The sequence below is a fragment of the Chiloscyllium plagiosum genome, chromosome 3 (assembly GCF_004010195.1).
Source record: "Chiloscyllium plagiosum isolate BGI_BamShark_2017 chromosome 3, ASM401019v2, whole genome shotgun sequence".
Lineage (NCBI taxonomy): Eukaryota > Metazoa > Chordata > Chondrichthyes > Orectolobiformes > Hemiscylliidae > Chiloscyllium > Chiloscyllium plagiosum.
The window spans coordinates 23,459,314-23,479,871 of NC_057712.1; the positions used below are offsets into that span (position 1 = coordinate 23,459,314).

General features: G+C 41.6%; 1 protein-coding gene across 3 annotated transcripts in view; it reads left to right on the top strand.

The window, feature by feature from the left end:
* The first annotated feature begins 6,962 nt into the window (after positions 1–6,962).
* LOC122541771 (peroxidasin homolog) overlaps positions 6,963–20,558 on the top strand; it is a 245,554-nt gene continuing 231,958 nt past the window's right edge. For all 3 annotated transcript variants that reach the window (XM_043678736.1, XM_043678754.1, XM_043678744.1), the window contains exon 1: positions 6,963–7,527. In XM_043678736.1, coding sequence (XP_043534671.1) covers positions 7,355–7,527 — 173 coding nt within the window. In that variant the 5' untranslated portion in view covers positions 6,963–7,354. The remainder of the gene's footprint in view (positions 7,528–20,558) is intronic.

The following is a 20,558-nucleotide window of genomic DNA, read 5'->3' on the forward strand; positions in this document are numbered from 1 at the left end:
AACCATGGTTTTGCCACAATAGGTACAGTCAAAAGTGGATCAGGTAAAGGTGAGAGAAGGAAATTCTGGATGAGAGAAAACAGTAAATAGCACTGGTGATGTCATTGACATACTGGAGCAAGGTTTGTGGGAAGGGAACAAATAGGAATGGAATGCTCCACATAACCCACATAGTGATTCCTGCAGGTACTCATAGCCACACCTTTGACTTGGAAAAATGTGTGATGAGTTAAAGGAGAAGTTATTTAAAGTCAGAATGAGGGAAGGTGATGGTGAATGGACACTGTTCGGGCCTCTGCTGAAGTGGACAGTCTTCAGACCATCCAGATGGAGAAATGGACATGTAGAGGGATTGCCATCCATGGTGAAGACAAGGCGACTAGCACCAGAAAACTGGAAATTATGGAACCAACATAAAGCATCAGAAGAATAACAAATGCGAGTGGGAAAACAGTGGGTGTGATAAAAGAGAGTCAAGAAAGGAAGAAATAGATCCAGTGGCTTTTCCTAAGGCCGGAATGATGGATCTGTCTGTGGATTTAGGAAAGAAGGTAGAAGCAGACTGTCTGGGTCTGGGTGACTAACAAGTAGGTAGCTGTGGAGGGGAGTCACAGTCCTGGAAACTACAGCTTGATGTACAATGGTGGGGTCATGATATGACAAAGATAGGAGAAATTGCCAGAGAATTGGCACTCAGTCTCTGCTAATTGGTAGAGGGATTGAGTTTTGGGACCACGAGGTCATGCCTGCAGCTGTACAAAGCTCTGGTGCGGCTACATTTGGAGTACTGCGTGCAATTCTGGTCACCGCATTATAGAAAGGATGTGGAAGTTTTAAAAAGGTTTCAGAGGAAATTTACTAGGACGTTGTCTGGAAAGGAGGGAAGGTCTTAGGAGGAAAGTCTGAGGGACTTGAGGCTGTTTTGGTTTGAGAAAAGAAGGTTGAGAGGTGACTTAATTGAAACATATGAAACAATCAGAGGGTTAGATGGGTTGGATAGTCCTCGGATGGCAATGAACATGGCTTTAAATTGAGGGGTGATAGATATAGGAGAGATGTCAGAGGTAGTTTCCTTACTCAGAGAGTAGTAGTGTCGTGGAATGCACTGCCTGCAATAGTATACTCGCCAACTTTAAGGGCATATAAAAGGTCATTGGATAGACATATGGATGAGAATGTAGGTTAGACGGGCTTCAGATTGGTTATGCAGGTCGGTACAACATCGAGGGTCGAAGGGCCTGTACTGCACTGTAACATTCTATGTTCTAAGTTTCTATGTTCTAAGTAGATGTTGGCATGTCAGACAACGACATCACATTTCTCAGCATGTTTGGTAACAGGTCAGGGTTGGACCTGAGGGCATGGAGTGTAGCAAATTCAGACGTGTCAGGTTAGCGTGGAGGAGTGGGGCGGAGAAAATAAGGCAGCTGATTGTCCCGTTCTCAATGAAGATGTCACAAGCAGGCAAATGGCCAGAGCAAAGAGTCCATGTGGTGGGTTGTGTTGAAGGTGGTTTGAAAGGGTCAGTGTGGAGAAGGAGCACTTCTGTCCAAAGAAATGGGCACAGAGGCATTTCGACGGAAGAAGAGATCGGCGTCATGTTGGAAATGGGGGCATAAAATGGATACAATTAAATGCTTCGCTGAACAGAAAAGAGGAGAAAGTCAAAGGATATAGTGACCACATGACATGATGTGGGATTAGAAGAAGAGATAGAGACAGAGGAAAGAGGGTGAAGAATCTAAGAATGTATTGCACCTATGAGTTTTTTGTTCCATAATTCCTCAGCACTGTCCCCTCTCTGTTTGGAGGACTAAATGAATAATTTCCTGTCATTATCAAAATGTTTTATAGTGAATCCCAGGTCTTGCTGATACATCTGATTTGCTGCCCCCCTGAGCTGCCCTTTGCTCTGCACTCTGTGCTTTCTCTATGCTCTGCAGCTCTGCCCTTCTGCAGTTGTTCTTTTGCTCTGCAGTTCTGTCTCTATACTCCTGAGCCTACATTCAGCTTGGTGAAATTATTGGCCTCCTCTCCTCCTTCGGTAAAAAGTTTCCACTCCAATGGAAGGCAGTTCCAAAATGGCTGATCTTCCCTTCTGAGTCTGAGGCCTTTCCTGGAAAAAATTACACATGAATGGTTAGGAACCTGGTATCCATGATCCCAGTCTGCCATGCGGTTAATGTACAAGATAACATTTACTGTAAATTCATTCAGAGCCATGAAATTGCATTCTGGGAGCTCTTTAACAAGTCTAATTTGCTTTCCCACTACAGGCATCATGCAGTCCAGAATTCCTGGCATCAGGAATCTGAGAGAATGCCTCCAGCATGACTCTATGTTTCCCCCTGCCTTCCACTGCACCATTTCTTTTTCCTTTGCATTCTACTAAATTCTTCTATTGAATTACATCTGTCAAAGCTTTGTCCATTCATTTAGTATATTCATGCCCTTTCGCAAATCTATGCTCTCATCCATACTAGTAACTAAGAAAACAGAGGGTGCTGGTGGAGAGTTGTTTTTCAGACTGGAGGCCTGTGACCAGTGGAGTGCCACAAGGATCGGTGCTGGGTCCTCTACGTTTTGTCATTTACATAAATGATTTGGATGCGAGCATAAGAGGTACAGTTAGTAAGTTTGCAGGTGACACCAAAATTGGAGGTGTAGTGGACAGCGAAGAGGGTTACCTCAGATTACAACAGGATCTTGGCCAGATGGGCCAATGGGTTGAGAAGTGGCAGATGGAGTTTAATTCAGATAAATACGAGGTGCTGCATTTTGGGAAAGCAAACCTTAGCAGGACTTATACACTTAATAGTAAGGTCCTAGGGAGTGTTGCTGAACAAAGAGACCTTGGAGTGCAGGTTCATAGCTCCTTGAAAGTGGAATTGCAGGTAGATAGGATAGTGAAGAAGGCATTTGGTATGCTTTCCTTTATTGGTCAGAGTATTGAGTACAGGAGTTGGGAGGTCATGTTGCGGCTGTACAGGACATTGGTTAGGCCACTGTTGGAATATTGCGTGCAATCCTGGTCTCCTTCCTATCAGAAAGATGTTGTGAAACATGAAAGGGCTCAGAAAAGATTTACTAGGATGTTGCCAAGGTTGGAGGATTTGAGCTATAGGGAGAGACTGAACAGGATGGGGCTATTTTCCCTGGAGCGTCGGAGGCTGAGGGGTGACCTTATAAAGGTTTATTAAATTATGAGGGGCATGGATAGGGTAAATAGGCAAAGTCTTTTCCCTGGAGTCGGGGAGTCCAGAACTAGAGGGCGTAGGTTTAGGGTGAGAGGGGAAAGATATAAAAGAGACCTAAGGAGCAACTTTTTCACACAGAGGGTAGTACGTGTATGGAATGAGCTTCCAGAGGAAGTGGTGGAGGCTGGTACAATTGCAACATTTAAAAGGCATTTGGATGGGTATATGAATAGGAAGGGTTTGGAGGGATATGGGCCGGGTGCTGGCAGGTGAGTCTAGATTGTGTTGGGATATCTGGTCAGCATGGACGGGTTGGACCGAAGGGTCTGTTTCCATGCTGTACATCTCTATGACTCTATCTGAGTGATATCAGCAACTTCTCTCTTCCTTAATTTAAGAAACTGATAAAAATTTGAAAAGTTGAAGTCCCTGTGACTAATAGTATTCTTGCAATTGGTGCACATACTTGCTAACTCTTTTCATAATCCTTTTGCTTGCAACCTATTACTTTTACCATAATTTGGTATATTTAGTTATTTCTACTTTATTTTCTAAAGGCATTATGAACATTGAAACAACTTCCCAGCTGATGTAATACTGCTGTAGAGTGTTTACTTTATTAACATTTCAGCAATTATAAACAGAGCCATATGCTTCACATTGATCCTCAAGAGTGAATCATAATCATCCAGATATATTTTTCATTGTTTGCAACAAAATCTCTGACATTTCTATTGCATAGATAACTTTCCATTCAACTAACATACAAGCTAAAATGCAAAAGTTAGTTAACCCACAAACATATTTGTCTAATGAATTGAATGCTATTGTTGAAAAATGTTTGTCCATTGTTTTTCAATGTTGTTATTGTAATGTTCCTAAGAGTTTGCAAGTGGGAAATCATTTGCTAATTTCTTTAAAAACTAGATATGTGGAATGTAGTGTTCCACTTTGATTCCCAATTCAGGCAAGTGTACTTGGATAGAGAATGTTCCAAGTAGTAATTTGTAACTGGCTGTTGATCTAGTTTAATTATAATTATATGTCTGTTGCCTTTACTTTATATCTTCAAAGCTGTGGGTTTTGACCTTTGTTAAAAGACGTGGTTTATTGGCTGTAACTTGTGTTGGCTAGTGAAAAGCTTCAGTTACCTTGAAATTGTGGCATGTTTTACAAAATAGTAAGTGAGCTTCTGTATTAACATCAATATTCAGAAAGAATATAAGTATTGTGAATGTGAACACTGGTGTCCCGCAAGGTTGCGTACTCAGTCCCTTACTATACTCCTTGTACAGTTAAGACCGAGTGGCCAAATTCTTTTCTAACTCCATTTACAAATTTGCTGATAACACAACCATAATGGGTTGGAACTCGAGCAATGATGAGAGTACAGGAAACAGATAGTTTAGTGGCATGTGTAATGGCAACAATCTCTTCCTCAATGTCAGCAAAACGAAGGAGCTGGTCATCAACTTCAGGAAGCAATACAGACACGCCCTTGTCTGTATCAATGGTGCTGAGGTGAAGGTGGTCTAGAGCTTCAGGTTCCTACAATTGAGGATCACCCCAACAATTTGCCCTGGTCTATCCATGTCAAAGCACAAAAATGTCTCTACTTTCTCAGAACACTAAAGATCCTTGTTAATCTTTTCTGAACCCTTTCAAGTTTCACAACATCTTTCCGATAGGAAGAAGACCAGAATTGCACTAACCAATGTCCTGTACATCCGCAACATGACCTCCCAACTCCTGTACTCAATACTCTGACCAAAGAAAGGAAAGCATACCAAACGCCTTCTTCATTATCCTATCTACCTGCGACTCCACTTTCAAGGAGCTATGAACTTGCACTCCAAGGTCTCTTTGTTCAGCAACACTCCCTCGGACCTTACCATTAAGTGTCTAAGCCCTGCTAAGATTTGCTTTCCCAAAATGCAGCACCTCGTATTTATCTGAATTAAACTCCATTTGCCACTTCTCAGTCCTTTCCCTGGGGTCAGGGAGTCCAGAACTAGAGGGGATAGGTTTAGGGTGGGAGGGGAAAGATATAAAAGAGACCTAAGGGGCAGCTTTTTCACGCAGAGGGTGGTACGTGTTTGGAATGAGCTGCGAGAGGATGTGGTGGAGGCTGGCACAATTGCAACATTTAAGAGGCATTTGGATGGGTATATGAATAGGAAGGGTTTGGAGGGATATGGGCTGGATGCTGGCAGGTGGGACTAGATTGGGTTGGGATATTTGGTCGGCATGGACGGGTTGGACCGAAGGGTCTGTTTCCATGCTGTGCATCTCTATGACTATGACTCTAAATAATAAATCAAATCAAATCATTGACTTTTATTATTTCATGGATGGAGAAATATAATGTTTCACAGTAAAGATTAACTTTTAACCCTTCATGTATCAACTTCAAAATCACTTTATCCATTCTTAGTCTCTCTACACTTAACCTTGAGACTTTATTCTGCCTTTCTTCCTCGGCTGCATTTATTTTCTTCCAATAAAGATATATTCTCCTATCCATCATCGCTGCATTGTAGGGTATAAAAAAATTATAAATCTGCTCTGTTTCCAAAAGGTTTTCTGATTGGTGCCCTCGCCAACATTTCTCTCTCTAACCACATCAATGAAATAAATATGATCATTTATCTTCTGGTGATTTTGAGGATCCTGTTCTGTGCCAAACTGCTCCACTTTTATTTCTAGATTATATGACTACACTGCATGTAATATTCACATGTAAGATGTACAATGCATGTACACTGCATTGAATGTAAGACTTTTGGGTGGATATTCTGATGCTATATAAATGCAGTTTGGTTCTTTTTAACTCTCTGGAATTCCACATGATGTCTGTTTTCATTTATGTTAATGCTTTGAAACATTTTGCTGCCTTTAAATCAAATGCTATATTTTCAATCACTGTTCAAATCGCAGTGCCTGTTGTTGAGTTGGCTGTTCGCTGCTCTAATAAATTGGGCAGAATTACTGCATCTCCCATTATCTCCTGCCAATTTGCAAAAACCTCATTTTCAGAACAATGTTCTCGAGCTGCTGCTCCAAATTAAATCGTTCCTCCAAATTCCAGGCCAAAGCATCTGAATGCCTTGCATAGAAATTGTAAGACACAAACCGGCTATTTAACAGTTCATATTGTACAGTATGCCAAAGAAATCCCAGCAAAGATTTCCATCTACTCACTTTAACATCTCAACTTTTACGAGAGCTACCTCTTCGTATAACACACAGTATTTAATTAGCTTTATGGTATCTTCATCGAATTGATTGTCTTTTCAACTTGAGCCTGAAAAACTCTCTCCCAGCTTTCTTTTATTCAATGTCTAATTCGTACTTTTAAAACTAAACGGGTTCGTATCGCCTGCACATTTGGCCGTTCCTATATCTCTTGCACCATTCATTGGTCTGAACAGAGGTTACTCCCCAACACAGAATCATACCAAACGCTACCCACCTAAGAAAATCCCTTGAGCCCTATTCTCTGTTTCCTTTGTACAGTCCAGTCTACCATCCTCGCCCACACGGTACATCATATCCTCCCACGTCTTGGTCACAGGGTGTCCGACGGTCCCATCCCCACTATAACCAGTGCATTTCCCTCCCTTGCTCAACCCTTATCTGACCATCCCGCAAAACTCTCGAAACAAAAAAAAGGAACTGGTCCACCTAAAACTTTCAGTTTCTCCACGACAGGGCAGGTGAAGCAAAAACCAAACAGAAATACAGCGCATCTTCAAGAGGGTTGAGAACTTTGCAAGTTTTATTTTCTTTTAAAAAAGAAAAGCACACGAACAGCGAGAGGTTAATCGGGATAGGGAAGGCAAACATCAGTAAACTTTCAGGAATAGTGCTCTTCCCCCTCCGCAGACGAAATGTTGCAAAGCCCCGACACACAACCCAACGTGCTGGCACGTCCTCACGTCTCCGATTGGGTGTTCGGTGGGCGGGGTCTTATGTCCGGCGAGGCGGTTCGCCGGCCGTGGCTGTCAATCGGGTGACATCACAATGCCCGAGGGGTGCCAGGTTCGGTTGAGCGGTCGCGGCTGCTGGTTGTTCCGCTGACTCTCAGCTGCCGACTCTCTTGCTGCTCCCAATTGCAAGTGAGCGAGCGTTCGCTCAGAGGCAGAGCGGCCGCTGCGATGCGCTGGAAACTCCGCTCTCTTTTCCTGGCAGTAGCATGGCTCTTCGTGGCCGCCTTCCCAACGCGCAGCGCTGCTTGCCCGAGCCGGTGCCTTTGTTTCCGCACCACGGTGAGGTGCATGCATCTCATGCTGGAGCACATACCTGCTGTCTCCCCGCAAACGACTATCTTGTGAGTATATCATTAGACGCCCCGTACACGGGCTTTCAGGCTCAGCGCTGACCGACCTTGCTGCCGTCGCTTTCAGAGGTCAGATGCAGCAGCAAACCCGAGCCACTCTGCTCGACTGATGCTTGTTGTTGAGTAGGTGTTCAACGTTGTGTATGTTTGTTCATTCAACACTGAATTTAGATTGAAAGCATTTCTCTAAAAGTGCTGACTCCTTTCTCCCTCTTGCATCTGTGGATTGGCATTCTGATTTTACAGAGATCGGTGCACACTGTAAATTGGGAGTTTTTTTTACTCTAATCGCAGCCATGCACGTAACTGTCAGTACTTAAAGCGTTTAACAGATTTTAGTTTGGGAGGAAGCTGGTGAATACAGTTCTGTTGCTGATAAATGGAACGTGCTAAAACCGAGCCAAAGGTATTGTTGAATGGAAAATATAGGCACAGCACATCTGGCCTTTAGGATGATTGGGAAGCTATTTGAGGTGTTATCCTTTAATGTGGAGCCACATTTTAAATCAAGGAGCAGGAAAGAAAAATGGGAAGAAAACTTGCAAGTGACAATTTAGATTTTGTTGCAAATACAAATTCTCATTAAGGGCCGCCTGCCAGAGGTCGCTTGGAGTTAATCACTTCTCTCTATTCATTCTGATTCGACCCATTGACCAAGTGAACCCGCTTTCTGTTTGGTTAAAAAACAGTTTTGTGCCTGACCTGGAAACTGTGGGTAACTGGATTGAGATCAGTCAAATATATAGGTGGCAGCTTTTCAACAATTCTGAATAAACGGATACTTGCAAGATAGAAAAGTTATATTTAATAGCAAGTGCTTCCAAAGAGCAGCGGATTATATGTTTTTTCAATTGTCGCCGAGTTGTGGCTCACTTTTGGGAGTGGGGGAGAAATTGGAAGGCGTAATGGAAACGTTATTGGATCAGGAAGCATGTTTTTGTATCGAAATGTTGTTGCACATTTCCAGAATGACTGGACTTCATTCCCACTGTGGAATACAGATACTCATATCGAATGTTTCAACTGGAGGGAGCAGGGACAAACGCTGCTGTTTGCCTTGCAGCTGAAACACAGGCTGCCCGTGAAGAAGATGCCTTGTTAAAGCCTTGAGTGCGGAACAAGCCATGCCTTAAACCTGATATCTCCAATTTTGTCTTTTTTTTACTGGACTGGGAGGGAAGTGTTTCCCCTCTGTTACTGCGCTTAACCCCTTGCCCTCTTAGAGACTCTAGAATCTGGTTCACTCAATATACATCGATTGGATTGATGCTGCCTTTCTGGCGAGGGCAAAAGGTTAATAATATGCTTGTAACCGAGTCTGAGGTAATTTGTGAGTCATGTTTTGTTTTACTGTTAGAAGCAGGCTTTAAAATGAGAATTTAAAAAAAAGGCACTCATTGACCAAAGACTATCTTTGTTGGGATTCACCAGGAGACAAGTTGGACGTGCTCATATTTTGTTCATATTTGGTGTCTTCCTTCAGCTGAGTTGACCGTATTCTTTATGCTGTTATTATAAGTGATTGGACATTGTTTTAGACTTTTTGGGTAGTCTAATGGCAGTGTCACTGGGCAAGTAATCCAGAATTCTAGGCTAATTTTATGAGGACATAAATTTAATACCACTATACAGATGGTGACATTTGAATTAAATGAAAAAGTTTAGAATTTAGCCTAATAGTGATTATGACCACTGTTTTAATACCCATCTGGTACACTAATGGGAAAGTGATCTGCCATCCTTACCTAGTCTGGCCAACATGCGACTCCAGACCCACAGCAATGTTGTTGAGTGCTCCTGGTGGTTAGGAATGGGCAATAAATATTGGCCTTGCCAGTGATGCCAAGTGCAAATTGAAAAAAAGTCTTTTTTTAAATGCATTGATATCAAACACTATAAAGACGAACCATATTTGTGTCTATTGAATGTAATTTCCTGAACATGAAGGATTTTCCTTTTTTGAACATTGGATCAGAATATAGTGAAGGTCTACTCACTGGGAAGCGAGCACACATTTCACTGCTTAACACTTTACGCATATTTAATGTACGATCAGATGAAAATTATGTGCAGGAAAGGCCAGCTGTCCATTGAGCTTTTTCCCACAGTCATGATGACAGGAGAATCATGACCAGACATTACATACCTCTACCAGTCATTGGAAAAGGTCAGTAACAGAATCCAGGCCCAAAGGTTGTAGGGGCAATTGTGCGTTGGAAAGCAAGATGTGGTGTATTTCTCTCATATCCCCAACCAGATGGCTGCATTGACTTTATGATCAATTGCTTTTTTTCACTGGAAGTAACCTCAAACTTTCTTTTGAAGATCTTTAGAGATGCACTGTATTCCAAAGGTTTGATATTCTCTTTGAAAGGAAAAAAAATCATATAGTTAAACGTCCTCAGAGCTTGCCGACTTGGATTGAGCAGAGTGGAATGGGGAGAGGAGGCTTGGAATGGTTATGTGATGAAGTGGGGGGGGGGGGGCGATAAGTTATGGTGCAGCTGTAGAGGGATGCTTTTAAATGTCAGGCAGAATGTAGCAGCTAATCATTGAACTTTCTGGAAGGACATGAATACTGAGCAAATTCTGTTGTGTAATTTTAATTCCATCTATCATTGATTGGAATTTTTGCATTTTAGAACTAACACAATGAAAATGGTATTGTTTCATAGAACCTTTATTATATATGTACATAAAATATATAAGCACAATGTTTCTTTGCCCTAACGTTGAGCTAGACTGGACTAAGTAATGCATCTTCTGGCTTGGCACGAATGGTGGAAGGATTTGGTATAAAGATGGTCATTGACACCTTTGTTTTCCACAGAAATAAAATAAAGTACTGCAGATGCTTGAAACATGAAACAAAAACATGAATTGCTGGAGAAACTCAGCAGGTCTGGCAACACCTGTGGAGAGAAAGCAGAGTTAACATTTCGAGTTCAGTGACCCTTCTTCAAAATAGTTCTGAAGCAGGGTTGCTGGATTCAAAACATTGGCTCTGCTTTCCCTTCACAGCTGTTGCCAGACCCAGTGAGTTTCCTCAGCAATTTCTGTATTTGTTTTGTTTTCCACAGTGTACCTGGGTCTTGTCCATCTTCTTAGAAGTTTGGTACAGAGTTGGTTTCACACCAAAATAATTACATTTTCATTTTACGTTCCATGTTTTGCATTGGTCATGCAGAAAGGTGCTCTGAAAAGAGTGATGGGTATTTTTTTGCTGGGGCAATGTAAACCTATACCCTTGCAGTAAAGCTACATTAAGTTACCACTTCTTTTTGTTGTAAAGTATCCTTTGTTTGTGTATGCAAGCACACGCGTGAGTATGTGTGTTTTCTCTTTTTGGGCAATGTGTGATGGGAGTACTAATTTGATCCTTTGAACATTGCTGCCACAAGTATTTTTTCATAGATACATTCTTAAGTGAATTGGTGTGAAAACTGCTGTGGTAGAACCACACATTGAATATGTAAGAATTCTAATTTTACAAGGTTATAAAATGTGATGTGCTGTTGCATGTTTTTGATGTGTAGTAATTTGGAGTGGTGCCAGCTGAGATTCAAACAACATTTACAGCCAAACAGGGGAAATAAAATCAGATATGTACTGGAGCTACTTTTATTGCTGGAGTGCTGGAAGTACCATGATTCCTGTTTATTTTTTTTAGCAGAATGTTCCAAGCAAAAGTTAACTTAATTTGGAACACAGGAATTCACATTCTTTTTGTCACACTGTAAATCAAGAATCTTTAGTGTGATTACTGTTTTCATGCAGACTGTTCTGTTAATTTTCAGATAAAGATTGCTGAAGCATTGTTGACATTTGAAGAATGAGTTGTGTTTGTCTTCAATTTTGTATAAATATACGCTTCAAAACCAACGATTATGCTCTTAAAATCTCCTTGTTTTTACTTTTTCTTTCATACTGTCAAAGAGGATTTTACATGGTGTCAGTTTGTGTAAATGAGTCACAGGCAGCACTAAAGCTTAAGTTCATTTGTAATGGCTCAGATCATGGTGGATAAACCATGGCATGTTGACAACGTATGCAGTTATTTTTGAGCATATTGGCCTGCAAGTTTGGGAAAAGGGAAAAGAAAAGGAGTTTCAGTTGCGAATTTTTGAACTCACTTGTGATTCTCCTGTTTGTATAGACAACACTTTGCATTTGGCTTCACTGCTATTTTTGAGAACTTGTTGAAATTACAAATTAATTCTCCCTTAAAATTGCTGCAGATAGCTTGACCAGATTTGACAGCAAAACCGCATTTTCATCAATATGATTTGTCAGTGCAAGATCAGCCAGTATTCTCCTTCCCGAAATGGATCAGCTTAAACTTGTCTAATTCCTGCACGTAGCTGGAGCAAATTTGGCTTTGAGATTCTTAAAACTTCTGATTTTAAATGTGACAGATAAAGGATTGATGACTTGCATGGTTACAACTAAGTGCATATATTGGCATCTTTCATCTGCTTTCTGTTTGGTGGAGTCAGTTGCAAGTCTTGATGCGCTGTGTCCTAAAAGATCTTTGGCCCCAGATTTTCTGAGGAAATGGCAACCACGCTCGAATTACCACCGTTCTCCTTTTTATTATGTTAAGAAAGAGCACCTTATTTCTAACAGGAGGTTCTGATCAGGGCTGCTCCAGAGATGTGAAGCACCCTTTAAATCTGACAGCTCCCTTTGTATTGCAGGATAGATGCAGGAAGTCAAGCCACGCTGGTCTTTCACAGTAATCAGCTGCTGTATTCTGTGATTTTACTGACCAACCACACAGACAGCCGCTTTGACAACTTATGTGAAAAGGCAAGTATGAGGGTTAGGGTGTCACTGAGGTAAGGTGCCAGGTGGGTAGGGTGCAAGGGGAGAAGCAGACAGGTAAATGATGGATGGTTTGGGGTGGTTGGAGATTATTGAGTCCAAGTGGTGAGTACATGTTGGGAAAGGCAGCAGAGGGGAGGATGCTGGATCGCAGTGCAGAAGGGGTGGTGTCATGTCTCGCAGAAAGGTGGAGGGGAGGAGAGTCATGTCCTGAGAGGAGTCAGTCAGCGCCAGGTTCATGGGAGAGGGGGGTGCCAAGACAAATTCTGTGGGTTGTAAGCTGCATTCCCTGTAATTTTTATTTTTGCTGCATGGAACTATGAAGTCAGTGTGTGGTAATGGAATTCAGTGTGCAGCACACTATGTGTGGACTCTCAAAGTGGCTGTGCAGCAGTGCAGCCTAGAGGGAATGGTAGGAAAAAGAGGATCTGGAGTAGGTGTAGTCTGTGTGCGTGGTGATAATGGTTTATGCTATATTGGGGTCAGGTTACTAGCTGGAGAAAGTGAGGACTGCAGATGCTGGAGATCAGAGCTGAAAATGTGTTGCTGGAAAAGCGCAGCAGGTCAGGCAGCATCCAAGGAACAGGAGAATCGACGTTTCGGGCATAAGCCCTTCTTCAGAAGGGCTTATGCCCGAAACGTCGATTCTCCTGTTCCTTGGATGCTGCCTGACCTGCTACGCTTTTCCAGCAACACATTTTCAGGTCAGGTTACTAGCTACCCAGATATTAGATGAAGGTTTCTAAATTGTCTCACCATTCCTGTGTAACTATTGACTGAAGTGTAACCCTGTGAATTCTCCAGTTTTTTTTTTAAATTGATATGTTTGGAAGGTTCCAGGTGTTGGGTAACTGACTACCAGAATCTTCTACCCCGGGTAATTCTCAAAGCATACTACATCGGAGATTTCTTGGGTCTCAATATACAACTTCCATCCATGTTACAGAAGTGTTTGTCTGGATATTGGAATATTTGGACCAGTGTTACTAATCTAAGTCAGGACATTTAAGCATGTACAGTATCAGAAATGTACTGCATTTTAAAGAAAAACAAAATTTGATGATTACCAAACAGAAATATGATGAAAACATTGACCTTTACTCTCATAAGTTTGGAGTGTTAATGTGTTGCCTTGCATTTATTTGGTGAGTTTATCAACCTCAGGATATCCTACAGGACCTCAGTGCTTTTAAAGTATCATTAGGGAAATAGAGTTGCCCATTTGCATGTAGCAAGTTCTTGCAAACAGCAATGAGAAAAAAAATAGTTTGTGATTTCAAATAAACCTGTTGGCCTATAATTTGGTCAAAGTGTGGCACTGGAAAAGCACAGCAGGCCAGGTAGCATCCAAGGAGCAGGGGGATTGATGTTTCGACCATTAGTCCATCATCAGGAATGTTGTAGGGAAGGGGTCTGAGAGATAAATAGGGGGGTGGGGCTTGGGGGGCCAGACAGCTGGGAATGCAATAGGTAGATGCAGGTGGGATGTAATGTTGATAGGTCAGAGTGGAGGGTATGAGGTAGAAACGGGCGCTGCGGGGTTCTGAGACTGTGTGGTTGGAGACTTTTGGATGGGACATCCCCTGAGCTGATGAGGTTGTGGATGGTCCGGTAAGATGATGGTTTGGTGATGGGAGGTGAGGTCGTGGTTGACGGGGTGGTAGGAAGAGGTGTCCATGAGTTGGCGCCTGGCTTCAGTGGTGTACAAGTCGGTGTGCTAAACTATCACCGCTCCACCCTCCCTTCCAACCTATCAGCATGACCCCTCATCTACATCTACCTACCATCTTCCCAGGTACCTCCCCACCCCTTTCTATTTATATCTCAGCTCCCCAACCCCTACCTATTCCTGATGAAGGGCTTATGCTCAAAAGCTCGACTCTCCTGCTCCTCGGATGCTCCCTGACCTGCTGTACTTTTCTCGTGCCACACTTTTCGATTCTGACTCTCCAGCATCTGCAGTCCTCACTTTCCCCTCTAATTTGATTTTGTGTGACTTCTGACTTAGTGAAAGCCTTATGAAAATCCAGGTAAGTAACATCTTGTGCATTATCATTGTCTACCCTCTGTCACCTTTTCAAATCTTCAGTAAAGTTGGTAAAGCTAAATTTTCCCTTCTGAAATCCATGCTGACTATTTGTTATAATTTTTTTTTATTTTTTGACATTATTTTCTTCTCTCCTTAGTAGGGAGTCCTGTTCTTTTTCCTACCACTGATGTTAATGTCTTTCATTGCTGTGTCACAAACAATGAACACATTCTAACAAAACAAATGTGCCTCTGAAAAGGTTATCAAGTGATACACTATGCAGTTCAAATTACTCATTAGCTTGGTTACTGAAAATGGCAACTAGACTACTTATGGAATGAAAATCGTAGGAATGGTTTCTGAATTATTGATGAAGACTTTACTTTAATCCTGTCCATGAATTTGTAAATCAGAAATCTGATGGAAAGATATTCATTTAATGTTAGTTATGGCACTTAGAGGGAAGGTAATGTTCATTTTACAGTGAAATACTTTTATTTCGTTTGATTTATTTTCTGAAGAGTGATTGGCTCTCATGGTTTAAATTTTCAGGCCATTTTTCCACCACCTATTTGAAAGAATTTCTGTTGCTGCAGTTGAACTACTGTGACTTGAAACCAGTTAACTTAAAACATTGAGAGGGTTTGATTGAAACTGATGTGACCAGGTGAACATGACTGCCTGAGGCAGGGTTAGATATGATAGATTAAGAAGCTGGGTACACAACAAAAAGGAGAAAGACCCAGCCTCAAACAGTAGGAAATAGCTCTTCTGTGGAATTTGCTACAGTTTGGTTTTCCATTCTTTGTGCTGTTGTTGGAATGCAAAGCCAGAAATCCCTAAAGCATTGTAAATTCCTGCAGATGTCTGTAGTGTTTTTCAGTGACATTGGATGCAATACTTTGTTTCCCGTGTGTTGTTGTAAGATTTGGTGTTTTCTTCCCCTACTTTTGAAATGTAACCTGTCTGCTTTTCGATAACTCACATTTTGAAATAAAAGTGATTTGAACTGCGACGTCCAGAGTTCTATTTTGTTAGCACAGTGACTGATCATTGCAAATCTTTTCACATATTATCAGTAACTGAGAAGCTATCGAGGAAATGAAATAGACAATAGCATAATAGTCCCTTTCATAAAACATGTTGCTAATGGAGGGTATAGTCCTGAGTCAGAAGACCTCTACAGTTGCATGTGATGTTTTCAATTGTTCATGATTGCAACTACTTCTAGCAATCGTGAGTTGCCAGAGTCTTCTAAAGTGCTTTACTGATTAAAAATGAGTAAGTGATTAAGTAGCTGAATTGTACAGACCAATCGTTGCCAGCAATCCTTTGTTTATAGAATAATTCTTCCTTGTGATTGCTTGAGCTTGAGTAACACATTCGAGGGTTTACAAATGGCTTACGTGCTCCATCTTAGCCTTGCAGCCTCTCCCACAACAAATGCACGTGCTGCTGTACAGTGAAAGAGGTGGCAGTTGTCCTGTCTTTCCATGTCTCGCACTGTTTTATCTCAGTTGCTTTTCTTATTGGTTTGAAGGTTTTGACTTTTTTTGATGCTTGTCATTTTGATTGCATTTGGACATCTGCTTCTCAAGTGCAAATCTTAATAGAGTAAACCCTTTCTGGAGGCTTTAATGTTGCTTTCAAAGTGTTTCCTTTGGTCCCTTTGTGAAGGAGCTTCCTGGTGTGGCTCTGAGTGGAGCACCTGCTTGGTTAGTCTTGAGTCAGGCATTCTGACAACATGCCGCGGATCAAGAAGGTGACTCACCACTAGCTCCTCAAGGGCAATTAAGGATAGGCAAGTAATGCTGCCTAGCCAGCAATGCCCACACTCAACAAAAGAATACGAATACAATGCCCTGCTCATCTCGGCTGAGAGATTATCACAGCCTCTGTACTTGGCATGTCTACATCCAGAAAGACACTCACGTTTGTTCTTTTGTTCACCTGTTTGATTTCCAAGTTCTCCTAAGATAGTATTGGTGATGTTCTAGGGACTAGATGCAGTGTTTTTAGTTAGCCAGCTTTCAAAGCTTGGGAAGAACCACTGGCCAGTGGACTTTGACTTTAATGTTGGGTCTATGGTGGGTTCTTAAACCAGAGTACATGATGCATCTGCGGCTGAGCTCGTGTATCAGATTGAGTGGTGTACCTATTCGTCAACATCAGCTTTCTGGGATGGATAGCTTCCAAGACATAGGTCATGAGGGTCATTTTTCAACACTTGGTTGGAACTCTCCGAAATACTTAAAAAACTTGGAAGCTGGAATGTAATGTGGGAAAATGTGAAGTTTGGCAGGGAAAACAGAAGAGCTGAATATTATTTAAATGGAGAAAGCTGTCGCACTGAATGGTTTGGGGGTTGGAGTACATGATAGACAAAGACCAACATCCAAGTTCACTGCGTAATAAGGAAGGCAAATGGAATGTTGGCCTTTATTTCAAAACTTTTGAAGCATAAAAAGTTTGGCTAAAACATACAAGGTACTAGTCAGACCAAGACTGTGATACTTCTGAACGGGTTTTGGTTCTGTTATCTAAGTTAGGCTGTCCAGTCAAGTTTCACTAGGTTCGTGCTGAGCATGGAATGATTTTCTTCTGAGGAGAGGAGTTTGGGCTTGTACTCATTGGAATTTAGAAGAATAAAGAGAAACCTTTTTGAAACATAAAATTCTTCAGGGACTTGACAAGGTAGATGTTAAGAGGTTGTTTCCCCTTGTGAGAAAATCTAGGACCAGAAGGAGTATTCTCACAGTAAGGGCTTGTCCGTTTAAGACAGAGAGGATAATTTTTTTTACTGCAGAAGGCTGCTGAGGATGGGTGATTAAATATATTCAAGGTTGAGATAGACGGATTTTTAACCATTAAAAGAATTAAGGATTATGGGGTTAAAGCAGGAAAGTGGAGTTGGGGGTAATCCGATCAACCATGATCTCATTGAATGATCTTGGGGCGTACTTGATGGATCGAAATATCCTACATCAACTCTTATGTCTTATGGTTTTATCTCACTGTTAATTTCAACTGCAGATGTTGCATTCTTTACATTTGGAATAGTTAATGGAGAGAGGATTTTAATATTCCTGGTTTACTTGACAAGTCCCATGCTATCATGGGGTTTGGTGGATGTGTCAACAATGTTGTATTTCATTAGTGTAAACACTAACTTGGGCCTTATCAGCATACAATAGTTCAGATAAAGAAATAGATGTCAAGTTGAGGAGCATGGTAAGTTATTGTCACACGTAAGGGAGGAACCTGTAAGTATAATTGCTGCAAGAACGATAAAGAATAGTGTTAGTGCAATGATACACTCCTGTATGATGCCTGTTTTGAGAGGGAATATTGTTTGGTAGAGCCATTGCATAGGACTACTCTTTGATATTGTTATATAAGAGACAGATGATATTAATGAACTCTGCTAGGCATCTATCTTGCTGTTGCACTTTGCAGAATGTAGTTTTATTCATCAAGCCAAAGCTTTTCGTAAAATGGAGCAAGGCCGTGTACGAAGGGCTGTTCTCCTCAGTGCACTTTTCCGAGATAAGTTGTGCTGCATAGATTATGCCAGTTGTTTCTCTGGAGCTTGGAAGCCATCGTGTTTCTCGAGAAGAATCTTGTCTGCTTTTGATGAGAGGCAGTTTTTTGGGAAACTGTGCTAAAATAATAATACTGTAGTTTCCATATTTTCGGTTCTGTCTCTGTTTTTGACGATTGTTATTACAGTAACTCTAAGACTGCTTGAAATTTCTATATTTTCCCAAGCTATGCAAGAACAGTATATCTCGATATTTAAGTGCATCCGCAGGGGCATGTTAATAGTATTCCTGCTAATTTTTCCTTCCTTCTATGCGGTTCACTTGAGACATGGTTATTTTTTAACACAAAAGTCATAGAGATGTACAGCATGTCCTTCGGTCTAACTTGTCCATGCCGACCAGATATCCCAACCTAATCTAGTCCCATTTGCCAGCACTTGGCCCATATCCCTCTAAATCCTCCCTCTTTCATATGCCCATCCAGATGCCTTTTAAATGTTGTAATTGTTTCCTGTGCTGTGAGCTCCCCTGCACAGGTTCCTCCGAGGTCACCTGTGAATTTTACTGTTTGTTAATTTTTCCTAGACGCACTCTGATGTCCAGAGATACATGAACTTCAACAGCAAAGGCAGTAACTGTGTAGATTCACTGCTGTGTCAGTTAACAGTGTAGGTTTCTTTCTCTCTCTCTCACTGACCATGTGGTCGCTGCCTTTTGCCTGTCTTCCTCCTTTGTTCCCTTTTCTGAATTCTTATTTTACACTGAAACTTGCAAACCTAGAAAATAAGAGCAGAATAGGCTATTTGGCCCATCAAGCCTGTGCCATCCATCAACATGATATGGCTGATCTTTTGTTTCGACATCATAGTCCCAATCTTGCCCCATATCCATTGACAAGTTTAGCATCCCGATACCTATTGCTATCTTAAATATATTCAGTGACTTGGTGTGCTCTACAGGTCTCTATAGTAGTGTTTCTCCACTTTGTGACTGAAGAAATTTCTCCTATCTCAGTCTGAACTAAACTACTCCATAACCTTTCTTCTCGAGCCTCTTTGCCTAGGGAAGCATCATCTCTGCAACCAGTCTGCCCAGCCCCATCAGAACTTCCTACATTTCAATGAGATGCCTTCTCATTCTTCTAAGCTCCAGGGAATGCAGACCCAGTCAATCCAATGTCTCCTTATACAAAAACAGTCTCACCCAGGAATCAGTATGTTGAATCTTCACTGCACTCTCTCACACCCTGCAAGTGTGCCATCTAAGGTAAAGAGAACAAAATTGGTCACACTTTATTTTTGCGTATGTATAGAAGATTTTACAGTCTGCTTTTAAGCCTGTAACAAGTTTGCTCTCATACCCCAGTTTTCCCCCTAAAACAACCTCTTGGCTCTCCTTTGCTAAATTTTATACTGCACTCATCCTTAGCTTAAATACTTTTCTTAACCATGTCACCCTTTGGACCTAATGCTATCCTTAATTTCTTCTGTTAACTGTAGTGAGACAAGGTATGTTCTTCCACATGAAAGGAATATTATCTTCTAATCAATACAGTAATGTTGCAGTACATGTATTTGTACCTTGAATATTAATCATTTCATTTCCACTGACATGTCATTTAATGAAGTTACCTGATGTATCACAGATGACTCACCTCTCATACAGTTGCAGTTTCTTTTGTTTACATTTCGGATCCTAGTTTTGGACTTGACTATTTCCTTTTCTTTTTTAATGAGGAATTCAATAATGTTGTGATCCTCGGCCTCAATCCTCAGTGAAATACAGGTATCCCGCCAGATGGCATTCAGACTGAAACTCGACTGGTCTGTCAGCCAGGTAGGTGCAATTCGCTGACGAGCAAATCATGAGCCTCAGTCTTGGCCCTAAGAGGTACAGTAAGTGTACCATTTGCTGCCAAAAAATACATTCCTTGTGGTTTTCACAGGTTCTACACATTTTACTGGCTTATGAAACAGAGGATCTCCTCCAACAGTATAACATTTCTGGGAAACCAGATGTTATCCTGATCTCTTTGATCCTCTGGATATGGTCAGATGGCATGGAGACTGTAGTGGATGCCAGTCTCACTCACTCAAGTACAAACAAGTGAAAGTTACTCCCAAACCTGCCCCTGGAGCTACTTCACCTGTGCAGAATCAGCCTTTCAATGCATCGGCAAGTGCTTTTCCCTCTGCGTTGTTTCTCAATTATAAGGTTGCCTCAACAAAGGAAGCTCACATAGTTCAGAAAGAACTCCTCCAAGAAAATAACATCATCTCCTCCTGTGTTCCCACTGTCTTCTCTCTGCACCAGGGCTGACATCAGTGTGGGTCTTAGCTCCACTAAAACAGACCAACAGGAATCATGAATTTATCCTGATAGCTTGAGGAACCTGAGACCTAATTGATGTCACTTGTTAGTGTCTTTCTGTATGGACTATGCAATGCCAGCACTATATATTATCTGCAATATACACTGCAGCAAATCAACAAGGTTCTTCTCACAGCACTTTCAAAGCCTGCAACTTTAACACCTCGAAAGACGAGGCCAGCGGATGCATGGTAAAACCACCGTCTGCAACCCCCCCCCCCGTTTCAAACCATGGGTCATGCTGAAAAATGTTGCTG